The sequence below is a fragment of the Gavia stellata genome, chromosome 25 (genome assembly GCF_030936135.1).
Source record: "Gavia stellata isolate bGavSte3 chromosome 25, bGavSte3.hap2, whole genome shotgun sequence".
In the NCBI taxonomy this organism is placed as follows: Eukaryota; Metazoa; Chordata; class Aves; order Gaviiformes; family Gaviidae; genus Gavia; species Gavia stellata.
Window position 1 is genome coordinate 773,275 of NC_082618.1, and position 12,254 is coordinate 785,528.

Here is a 12,254-nt window from a genome sequence, read left to right on the forward strand (position 1 = left end):
AGCGTTAATGTGAAAAAGGAATAGAAATAAATTCCAGGGAGCATAAAGAAGACTAAGAAAGAGGGTCAAAGGCTGGAGGACCCATGCTAGACATAGCAGCTTGTTTTGCTCAGTAACAAGACTGAGAGGGGGCAAAGAGGGACATGTGGGGTCTAACCTCCTCTAAACCAGCCACCCAAGAAGGACATTCCCAAAAGCAGGGCACCAGGACACTGCCCTCTTCCAATGCACCTTCCCAATAGTCTCCATCCCTGAAGCCTGGACTGTACTTGGCTGCCTCCTCCTTGGCAATTACTCGGCCCAGTTTACTGAAGGTCCCACACCACAGGGTTGTCCTTGTGTCCTGCCAACAGCTACGGCCCTTGCAAGCCAGAGTCCCACCTACGGACCTCATCAGAGGCGTGCTGTATTTTATTCCTAGATCCTGAAAGAAATATTCAAACCAAACCTGTCAGTCTCTTCCGATGCTTCAGTGAAGCCCTGCCCATTCAGAAGATTTATGTTGCATTTCTCTCTAGGCATAAAACCAAGAATCACTTTCTTAGGATCCATCATCACTCTCTGCTTAGTTGGAGCATTGGATTTTTCATTAAATAGTAAGTTTCTGTCTCTCATTCTGCTGCTACTGTGCTTGAAAGGGTATGAGTCAAAACTCAGTCTGAGTTCCTAATTAGATATAGCTCCAATATAAAATTGAAATATCCTGTAAACTGACCCACTAACAGTGAAGGCAATGCCTAAGAAACTTGAATTGTCTATTTAACCAACAGGACTTCCAAGCACATGATCATTTTATGATAGGGAACCTGGGTCACAGATCATATATTTGGCTGCTTCTGTGCATGTCCCTTCTTAGAGGGAAGTATGGCTTCAAAGAGAAGGGTGAAAAATAACTCCCTAAAAGCCTCCCAAAGCCATCAGAGCCAATTCTGTGAAATGGATAATAAACTACCGCTTCACAGTCCCTTCTTGTCCTGTGACTTTCAGGACCTCAGCAATGGGGTGAAGCAGATGAGCAAGAGGAGCACAGATAAAGGTGTCCAGGTAGCACTAAACATGCAGGAGGAACTGCATGTAAAGTGAATCGGTGCAACACAGCACCCAGCGATGGGGTGGGATGTGTAACTTCCGGTGCACATTACAAAGCATCCTCAATTTCTGCTTTTTCTTCTGTTTTTAGTAAGGGGCTTAAAGGTGATATCAGACTCATCTCTTTGGAGCAGCATTTGGAAAGCCAGGCAGCTAGTAGACACAGCATATTTACAAGCCCGAAAAAGGTGAGTCCTTTTTGCATGGTGGCCCCAACATTATAAGGAAATAAGAGAAAATATATGTGTGTTTCTTCTGTTTTCCGATGCATATTTATTATGGAGACGCCTTTGTTCAAGGGCTCTCCCTGTTGTAGTTGAAGAGAATCTTTTGCTCAGTTTGTCTGGATTCTAGTATCCCGTCCCCAGGGCCACCCTTCATCACCGGCAGCTATTGCCTCCTCACCTATGCTGCCATGGGCACCTCTCAGTAGTCCATAGTGGTCACGCTGAACACACATTGAGTCCTCTCCCAGCTGCTGAAGTTCTGCCCCTCTCCGGAAGGACCACAGTCACGAGACAGTTGCGCAGATGAGCACCCTGTCACAAATAAGTTTCAGTGGAAGTCAAAACCCCAGGTACCCCTCTGTGTATTGTCCCAAAAGGCTGGTTCCAGGCAGCAGGATGCTTTGGGGAGGAGTCTCTCTCCACCCACCCTGTGGAAAGTTTCTCATTGTGCAAAAAAGGGCCATGGGACCAGGACGAGAAGCAACAGGACCAAGGTTGTCTCTCTGGTCACAGAACACATCTCATGACATACTAAATGTAAAATTTTATCCAGTCACTGAATAACTTAGTTTTCCACTGATCTAGCTTTTCACGATATAACAAAATCTATCATGACAAGGATGTAACACAAACTTGAAATAGGGCATCACAATGACTTGTTTGCCAAAATCTGTCTGAGATGATGTGCAAAGCTGATGAGCAGCCAGCTTGTCCTAGGTGAGCAGAGCCTGCCTGGGACCCAGCAGTGCTGTCACATCTAAATGCACCCAGCCTAGCGTGACAGACAAGATCTGCTTTCAGAGAAGGCACTTCATGGAACTCTTATGTTCAGCTTAAAGGCAAAACTAGAGGAAAAGGTTGCCAACCCAATGGATTTCCTGAAGCACTTAAAGGACCCAGTAGGAAGAACCAGATCTGCAGTCCGTGCTGCCGATTACTTGGAAACTACTTTGAAACTCCTCAAAAGAAAGCTGCGTGGGAAATGGAGATTCAATGTTACAGGTAATGAGGTTTAGACCAAAATGTCTTACAAACAACTAAGAGTGGAAAATCTACCAATGTCAGAGAGCAGCTCTGCCATGATCCAAATAACTGCTGATAAAACCCTTCCCCACAACAGCCCCAGGTGAATAGACTTTAAGCATGCTCAGAGGCAGACCAGACCACCTGGTGTTTTAATCATCATCTTTGGCAGTGCCTCTCTCATACCTTTGATGATAAAACCAGCCTAACAATAAGTGTGATAAACCTGGGACGAAACGCGCTGAATGCCGGGAGACTCTGACTGCTAAGAACAGAAGCCCATCTTCCACTTCTGGTCTTCACGCCCACTCGCCCAGGTTGTACCACTCTGCATGCTCATAATTTTGTTCCCAGTGTAGGGTAAAACGTTGCTGGTGATGATGCTCCCCATATTCCCCTGGAAAGTTGTTCCATGTCAACCCAGTTTCCCCAGCCCAGAGGTGAGAGCTGATCCACAAAAGTGTTTAGGCACCAAATTAACAATTCAAATCCAGATGTTATATACCCACAGCTCTGACTCAGCTGACTCAAACGTTGCCATAGAATACCAAGAAGCTAAAATAAAAATGAGTAAAAGCAGATGTTATTTTGCATGGTTTCTCTTGCAGACCTACTAGACAGACAACAGAAGGAGATGATTTCCAAAGAAACCGGCTGTGACTATCAGGTTCGCTCCATTAAATGCCCAAAGCATGACATTTACCGGACCTTTACTGGGGAGTGCAACAACAGGTAGGATTTGCGTCTCGACAAGGAGAGTCTCGAGTCTGCGCTTTGACCCAGGATAGATGGCTTCAGGTCTTTTGCGTAAGCGCCTTTCAACACGGCAAGAAGAGTGAAATGTTTGTTTTAGTGGTGCCTATAACAGATGTTTCATTTCTACCTATGCCTGGCAGGAAAAAAAGGTCATTTCTTCAAAATTTCAGATTTAAGCCCATTGCCCTCCATGTGCTGCTTTGGATGAAGGAAGGGACTTCTTGGGGTGGGGGGATGTGAAAAGCTGAGGAAGGCAGATTTTGGGGCTATGACAGCTAGACTCTCACTCAGCTTGAGGCTCAGGAAATCACCCCTCCACTCTTCTGTAGCATGGGTAATACTAATTTCCCCAGGCTAGTTCATACGAAAATATTCAGCTATCAAACATATCTGTGTGGCTACTGTTGCGATGCATAAGAATGGGAAGTAAATAAGACTTTAATTCTTAGCTCTTCTATCTTTGTGTATTGTGTACCCTTAATCTGAAAAAATGAGTTCTTCAGCTTTTTGCACATAGCTTCTCTCCTGGTTCAAACCTGGGATCATACATTCATTTATTTCCTTGTTAGCTTTTTTTTTTGATCAGAAGACGGCAAAATTTCTAGCCTAGTACTTGGAAGTCAAGGCTCGCTGTCCTGTTCTGCCATAGATTTGCTGCCTAGTGTGCTAACCCTGGCCCGCAAGTCTGAGTGGGACTTGCATCCGATGTGCATCTGGCAAGAAACAGATGTGCCAGATGTGAAGACAACAACTCTGCCACACACGTGCGGGGAGCTCCCGCTCACGGTGCTAGTGTTACAGTCAGTCTGTACCTTTACCCACAGACCCCGCAGCCTTCAGCTCCCCAAGGACAGCAGTGTCCCTGCTGACTTTTAGGCTCAGGGTAGGGTTGTCCTTGGGCTTGCTGATCCAGTGGGCTGCCAGTGAGAAAACGAGGCACTCGGAAGCGAGGGGACTCTGATAGATTAACATTTTTCCAAGGATCTTGCGCAGCTTGAGACGCACCCTGTGAGATAGCACTTGAGTATATTGCAAAAATCTGCCTGCAAGGACAGTAATAGCAATCGAAGCAAGAGCTGTGGTTGTACTGGGTTCTTGATATTTGGTAAAATTGCTTCAGCTATGGTGTGGCAATTGTTCTAGGGCGTGCTTTTATTTCACAGCACACTGCCGTAAATTCTGGGTATACCTCTCCCTTTTCAGTATAAACTGGTATTACCCAGGTTTTGTGGATTTAAGAGCTTAAACACAGAAAGTTGCTGTGCACCAGCTGATACTCCGTAACTGGTTTCCCCAAAATAACCTGTGTTTCTGTGTCCTTAGGGCCATGGATCATTGGCTCAATCAGCGTGATTGTTCTTCTGAACAAGTGTTGCTGAGTTTACTGATACAAATTCTTTTGAGCAGTATGAGGCAATACAACCAGTGGCCACAGCCGCAGGTTGCAGTTGAGAGGTTCTGTGTTGGACATGGGGAAAAACTCCCTGAAGGGGCAGCCTTGGCACAGGTCCCCGCAGAGGTGGAGGATATTCATCCTTGGAAGCTTCCAGCACTCAGGTGGACAAAGGCGTGGCCACCCTGATCATTGGTGATGGCCCTACTGTGAGACTGATTTTGTGTGGAGCAGCAGTGGAGACAGAGGCGCTACAGAGATTTAAATACCAAATAAAATTAATACAATGGCATGAGGAATCTTTTCTTAATGTCAAAAAGTTCATTTTTCTCTGCAGTAATAATCTTGGTATTATTATATATTATATTAGTATATATTACTATATCTCAGTGTTTTCTAGCTGTCACCTCTGTTACCAGAGTAATCAGACATGGATTAAAGGGCTGCAAAACATTAAGTCTCTACAAGCCTGTTCATTCTGAAATAATACCGGTGTTTGCTTTTCCTCTTGTGATGCTCCAGAAAGCATTCTCACCTGGGGTCCTCGAACTGCGCGTTTGCTCGCTGGCTCCCAGCAGTGTATGAAGATGGGGTGTCTGTTCCCAGAGGAGCAACTGAAGGAAAGCTGTACAATGGATTTCCACTCCCGCTGGTGAGAACTGTTATTCTTCTCCATGTAACAGCAGCGGACACTGGCCTCGCTGCGTCCATCAGAAATGAAACTGTGGCAATGTCTAGAGTGTCAATTGCTTGATCCTTTCCTCTGATCTCAGGTGCTAATTTCAGGCTTGTTTTCTACAAATGAGCTATGGCCTGGGGCGGTATTTTTTGTTGGAGACAGACATGAGCAAAAAGGTTCTGAATACTTCACTAAGCAAAGCATGGACAACGTAACATTTTCAGAAGTGCATCCCAAGGTTTGATGCAGACAGCACCACAGTGTGCTCAGATACACTGGGGTGTTTATACAAAGCATAAAGCTTGGGTGTTCCCCAGCCGTCTTCTTGACTTTCTGGATGTGTGCACCTACATCAGTTTCAGCTGTAAAAGGCTTTCCATGAAGCTGGGCTTGGCTGGACAGCAGTGGAGTCAAGAAGGTGCTACTTATCACATCTGTTTTGATAGAGCTGGGGCATGGCATGGGTCTGTTTAATGCCATAATTAACTCTTAGGAGCTTATCTAAGATCATCTTATGCATGATCTCATAGTGGGTGTTACACTGAGAGGTAAATTCACATTTTCATTTTGATTTTCTGTAGGTTCGAAAAGTGTCAAATGAAATTGCTCACACAGCCAACGAGAACATCACTAATGATCAAGAGCTCTCTCTTTTCTTCATGCACTGGGGCCAGTGGATTGACCATGACATAGGCTTATCCCCTTCCAGCGGTGCAGGAGCGAGCCCGGAGCTTCACTGTGAGACCAATTGCGCCTTCGAGTCCCCTTGCTTCCCGATTAAGGTACCCTGACTTTCACTCCATCCCACGCTATCTTAAGGTGGTAAAAATAAAACCACATGAATTTCTGAGGCATCATATGTTTGTTTGCTTTAGTTTCCCCCCGATGACCCACGGATGCTGAATTCAAACGTTTGCATGCCATTCATCCAGTCGGCATCCGTGTGCAATCCCACGACGTTTACTCGTGAGCAGATCAATGCCGTCAGCTCGTTCATGGATGCCAGCATGGTGTATGGCAGTGAAGACTCCGTGGCAAAGAGTATCAGAAATCAGACAAACCAGCTGGGTTTGATGGCTGTGAACCAGAATTTTACTGATGCGGGGCTGGAATTATTGCCCTTTGAGAACAAAACAAAAAGTGTTTGTGTTCTCACCAACGAGAACCTGAACATCCCCTGTTTTAAAGCAGGTAAGGTGCGTCTGTGCGTAGTTTTCAGTGGCCCATAAAGTCAAAATGGATCATTATGGTCAGGTGTCTGATGCCTCTTTGTGTTTGTATGAGGTGCTGCAAGACATGATTGTGTAAGTTGAAGACAGGGGACCCTCCCCAAAATTACAAAAGAATAATAATTAAATAATAATTGTTTAATTAAATGCAAAAACTATTTTGTTTTAATTTCCAAAAAAAGTTACAGCAAATAATCCTCCCTTCAAAAAGTCTTTTCAAAGGTAGGAGAAACTTTCAATAGAATAACCACCCGTGTTTAAAATTTCTCAGTGGCTTTTTTCACCTCCTACCTAGAATTCACCGTTCAGTTTTCAATTCAATCAATACTCACAATTAAATGCTCTTAATCAATTTAGTTAACTCACCCTGGTACCACATTCTAAATTTTTAATATTTCAAATATCCTAACCTACATCAAAAGACAAGTCTAGAAGTTTGTCTGAAATTCAAACAAACTGATCACTCAAAACACAGAGCTTCTTTTTAAAATGGGAAGTGATCCATCATAGGCATAACATTAAAAAAAATATTATAAATGTGAAGCTTGCAAGGTCAATTATAAGACTATAGTGTTGCCATTGCACATTATTTTCTCATTCCCTGCACATGAGAAGAGCTCCTTGCTGAGTGAGGAGATGCTCAGTGCTTCTTCCATCAGCTCTCAGAGGGACTTCACTGCATCCCCTCCAATCTTCTCTCAGCAGCTCTGCTGAAGGCACGTTCACAGACCTCTCAGAGGTGTTTACAACTTGGGTGAACTGAGACAAATTTTCAAAACCAAACATTCGCAGGACTGATATAAAAGAGGATTGTATCCTTGAGGTACGAAAAGAAGGCAGACATGAGATTTTTCACAAAACAGAACATTTACAGCTGCTTCATGACCACGTGCAAGATAGTTTAAATTGAAAATTAAATTAAAATTAAAGATGGTGTCTTCTCCAATGGTTTTAGCTAAATGGTTTGGACAAAGAATGTTTACTCTGTGCTGGAAAAAAATATCTGGCATGAATGATGACTGCTAGGAAGCTTAATCGTGAGCATTACTGCCAGTAACACTGACTTATCAGTTGTTACTTGTCTGTCCCAACACAAAAGCTGCTGCTGAAATAAAAAGGAATTTACAAAATTCCTAAAATATTTTCATTTGTAGGTGACAAACGGGTAACTGAAAACCTGGGACTTTCTGCATTGCACACGGTCTTTCTACGAGAACACAACCGCCTGGTTACAGAGCTGAGGAAATTAAATCCTCACTGGGATGGAGAAAAGCTTTACCAAGAGGGTCGAAAGATTGTAGGTGCCATAAACCAGGTACTGATCACTGCTTGCTGTTTATCATCTGCATGCTTAGGAATGGTTTTTCCTCCAGGAAAAGGAGGAAAACCATGCTTTGCAGATCCAGTGGAGTTATTTGAGGGAGTTGAAAATTGTCAATAAGGATGGTCCATCTAAGACAGCATGGGTATCCAGAGCTTTTTTTATCCATTATTTTACCAATTTATCAATTATTGATTATATTAAATAATTCTAATATATTATGCCAAACTCAAGCCATTGCTGCAGCTCTTTTTTTCTGAAGATCTTAATGAATTCTGCTACTGCACAGAGAGTCCATGTTCATGCTCTGCACTTGACTTTGATGGCATTTCTGCTACAGCTGCTGACAACTTGCTCTGCTTTTGTGCTTTTTCAGATAATAACATACAGGCATTACCTCCCACTTCTGCTTGGGGAGGAGACCAGCAAGTGGATCCCTTTGTACAGTGGCTACGATAAGAATGTGGATCCTACGGCCTCAAATGTTTTTTCCCTGGCTTTCCGGTTTGGTCATGCCTCAGTACGGCCTTTTGTATCCCGTTTGGATGACAGTTTTCAGCCTTTGTGTTCATTATCCCCTGTCCCTCTTCATTTGACCTTTTGCGCTACATGGAGAATTATAATGGAAGGTAAGAACGTGGGGCAACCAGCAGTCCTGGTCTGGTCCTCAAGCAGACATGCAGGTGGAGGTCATCTGGTAAGACGCATGAGCCTAGCCTCCAAAAACTGCTTTAGCTCCATTTATTTAACTGACCTTACACAAATTACAGTGCCATTCAGCTTGGAAGGTGCTCATGACATGTCTACCCAAGGGGCTGCAGACAAATCGATGGTCTACTAAATGTGGGGCAGCAGGACAGTCCTGCAGAATTGTCACCAAACACAACCAAATACTGGTTCTGAGGTGTTCAAGGAACATGTGGATGAGGCATTGTGGGACATGGTTTAGTGGGCATGGTGGTGTTGGTTGATGGTTGGACTTGATGACCTTACAGGTCTCTTTCAACCTTAATGATTCTGTGATTCTGTGATTATAGCTAGGCAAAGGAGCCCTGCCAAAAATTACGTGCTGTTGTACTCCAATCATTGAATGTTATCAAGCACCAGCTCCTGCAGAAGCAGCCACATTGGAGCAGGATTTTGCATCAGAACATACAGTTCTGTAGCTTCTTTCGCACAGTTTTTCAGTGTTGTCTTCCTCAGTTCATTGCATGATAATTGCATTCGTATTCTGAACATGTCAGTAAATAACCAGAATATGTAACAGATTAAACCTCCTTCTCAGGTTGCCGTACATCTCTCAGCTCAGCGAGAGCTGACAGTGTGAGCATGGCACATTCACTCAAATAGTGCAACTGCTCATGCTGTTCCAGGAGGCATGAGACTCATGGCGCCAAATGTCAGTCAACCAAAATTTAGGTCACTCTAAGCTATTACATCCCCCTGTAATTAGTAGGCATTGCCAGAGGGTGATGCATCCAGTCTGACTGAGCTAAGACAGCATAATTGCTTCCTAGTGGTGGCCATCTCTCTTCGTGACTCTAAAGGGAGTTATGGGATCCTACTGTTATACAGCTGATATCTGCAGGCATGAATCTTTCCAAGGAAGACAAATGTCTCTTCCAAAATGAGTTATCTAACTAATTACAGAAAACATCCCAAAATACACGCGTGCTGCCAATTTTCCTGTCTTTTACTAATACTGTATTCCTAATGGCTATGAAAAAGACATAGACAAACAGACATGAATTGATTCTATCGTATTTAATGTTTTAGTAAATATTTGTCAATTAATAGCTAACTATAAAAAAAATCAATTGCAAAACCTAAACCTTGGACAGAACCCCATGTATCAGGACGTGGTGGGGACTGACAGGCTAAAGAGCAGCTCTGCAGAAAGTGACCTGGGGGTCCAGGTGGGCAACAAGCAGATTTAGGGCTGCAGAAGGGAAGGCTGAGGGACGGACATGGGGAGGGGTGGGGAATCCAGTTACCAAAGGGAGGCCGCAGCTACTGGCACGTGCAGGTATGTACATATGCGCTAGTATAAAATGAAATGGAAATATGGAGCCAGGTGAACCTCACACAGCCCAGAGTAGAAAAGACATCTAATGCAGCACTGTTCCAGCTGCACAAAATGGACCATCAAAGCTGGAACTTAGTACAAAAAGTCTTTTCCTGATTTGCAATGAATGCAGGTGGCATTGACCCACTCATACGGGGCATGGTGGTTGATCATGCAAAGCTGATGAAACAGAATCAACTGCTTGTTGAGGAGCTCCAGAACCGCCTTTTTGAACAGACAGAGATAATAGGTCTGGATCTAGCATCCCTGAACATGCAACGGGGAAGAGACCATGGTCTTCCAGGTAAGGAGACCCAAGTCCACATGTCCTGTGAACAATACTCTTTTCTTCTGCTGCTGTTTTTAGTAGTTCCACAAATGTACTAAGCTTTTTCCATACCAATGGGAAGAAACAGTACCTTGATTTGAGGGGAAAGGATGGATAGACAGTCAAGCTTAGGGAAGAAAAGGTCTCTGTATTATAAAGATCTTTTTCTGAGGGATTTAAGACAAGGACAGAAGTCTTGGAAAGCAAAGATGATAGTTGGGATAATGTAATAAAGAGGCATAGAAACAATGGTGTATTGCAAAGAGAGAACTTGTGGGGTACAGAAGGTACAGATGCAAGCAACTAAGTTCAGCTTTCACGTATGCTAGACAGGCCATCTGTGCTTTGTTCTTTGCCCATCAATGCTTAATTTGCGTCTTCAGACAACCCAGAGCTCTGAGCTGAAGTGGCTTGCACCCACAGGTATGATTGCCCCCAGTCACTGGAGAAGTATGGGTGCTCTTGGGTTAAGCACAATCAAATTTTGCTCTTTTCTAGGACATTGATCGTAGAAATTTTGCCTCCCCAAATTGCAAAGACAGGTGCATTCACCCTCAGCACTAGGTAACTCTAACCAACAGGATGCCATGAACCTGTAGTCACATGCAAAGGCAACCCAAACTGTTAATTTAGTGTGTGCATACAAAAAGGACTTTTGAAAACATGGCATTTGTTGTGGCTGTCTAGGCAATAATATCTTCCAGATCCTTTAATGCCATGAGAAGAAGCAGACCTTGCTTGTGGGCCAAGGGCTCTGTTTAGCTCCTGAGCCTAGGCAGATGGTGGGGAGACATGGGTCCTGATCAGCTGCTGTTCCTGCTTTTGCAGGTTATAATGCCTGGAGGCACTTCTGTGGGCTCTCCCAACCTCAAAACCTGGATGAATTCTCTGAGGTGCTAGGCAATTCCAAACTGGCCAAGAAGTTCATGGAGTTGTATGGGACACCGGACAATATTGACGTCTGGATTGGGGGAGTCATAGAGCCCTTTGTTCCCCGGGGCAGAGTTGGACCCCTCCTGGCCTGCATCATTGGCACCCAGTTCAGGAACCTGCGTGATGGGGACAGGTAGGTAGCTCTGAGAGCAAATCTTCCCCATGGCGTTTATTATGAGAAAAAATGCCGACATTTCATGTGACAAACTAATCCAGCCCATCTCCAACATGCCAGTGAGTGCTCCCAGCAAGGCTCACAACTTGATTTTAGCCCAGTTGCAAAAGGGCTCTTTTTTGCAGCCCATTTCTACAGACCCATGCGGTTGAGGAGCACCAGCTCCAGGCCATGGGTGATCTGCAGTAGTCTCTGCCTGAGGTGACATTTGCTCTCAGGGTACAAAAGGGGAGGATGAGCCACTGCATCCCAGCAGCCCGCTGATGCTGCATGGAAGAGGCAGGCTCTCTGCACTGGCAGATGAGTGGCACAATCCAGACCTGGCCACACCTGGAGACACCTCTTTCCAAAGGGGTGTGCCAGCTGCCTGATGAATCAAGGGGGACCTGAGCAAAGACTCACCTTGGCCAGATTCCCATCTTGGCAAGTAACCAGGACCAAACACCTTCAATGAGACTATAAGCTGCTTCTGAAAATATCATTGCAGATTCTGGTGGGAGAAACCAGGAGTTTTCACTCCGGAGCAGTTGCATGCACTGACAAAAATCTCACTGTCGACAGTGATCTGCCACAATACTCGTATCAAAAAGATACCCAGGGATGTGTTCAAGGTCAACAGTTATCCTGAGGACTTCGTTGACTGCCATGAGATCGATGCACTTGACCTCTCGCCCTGGAAAGATTAGCCTGAGAGTGGCACAAAAGGTAAGCAGTTGCCTGAGGTCTGTCAAAAATAATAAATGTCCTACAAGGTCAGACTGTTGTGTGCCTAAAGAAAGAAAAGAATTCAGGTCATCACAATGACTCTGCCCTCAAAAAGACCTTGACCCAGCCTCACTCAGACACCACTGGAGGTAGACATGTCATTAGCCTAGTCTCCTTGAAATCTATCACCTTCATCATCTCTCAGTAGCCTGCCTCTTCCTTTTCAACTAGATGGGAAATCCCTGAAAATCCAGTCTGTTCTGGTCCTTGTGAACGTGTCCTTCTCTAAGCACCTTATTCCAGGACAACTGGAGTCTTCCTTCACAGGAAG

General features: G+C 44.6%; 1 protein-coding gene across 1 annotated transcript; it reads left to right on the forward strand.

Annotated features, from left to right (window-relative positions):
• Positions 1–499: 499 nt before the first annotated feature.
• Positions 500–11,904, forward strand: LOC104253887 (myeloperoxidase). Its single transcript, XM_059829270.1, has 12 exons — positions 500–600; positions 1,185–1,277; positions 2,149–2,318; positions 2,948–3,071; positions 5,011–5,140; positions 5,749–5,949; positions 6,043–6,358; positions 7,551–7,711; positions 8,094–8,346; positions 9,916–10,086; positions 10,939–11,176; positions 11,706–11,904. Exons 1-12 carry the CDS (start codon positions 500–502, stop codon positions 11,902–11,904), a joined length of 2,157 nt encoding a protein of 718 aa, XP_059685253.1.
• Positions 11,905–12,254: the final 350 nt, after the last annotated feature.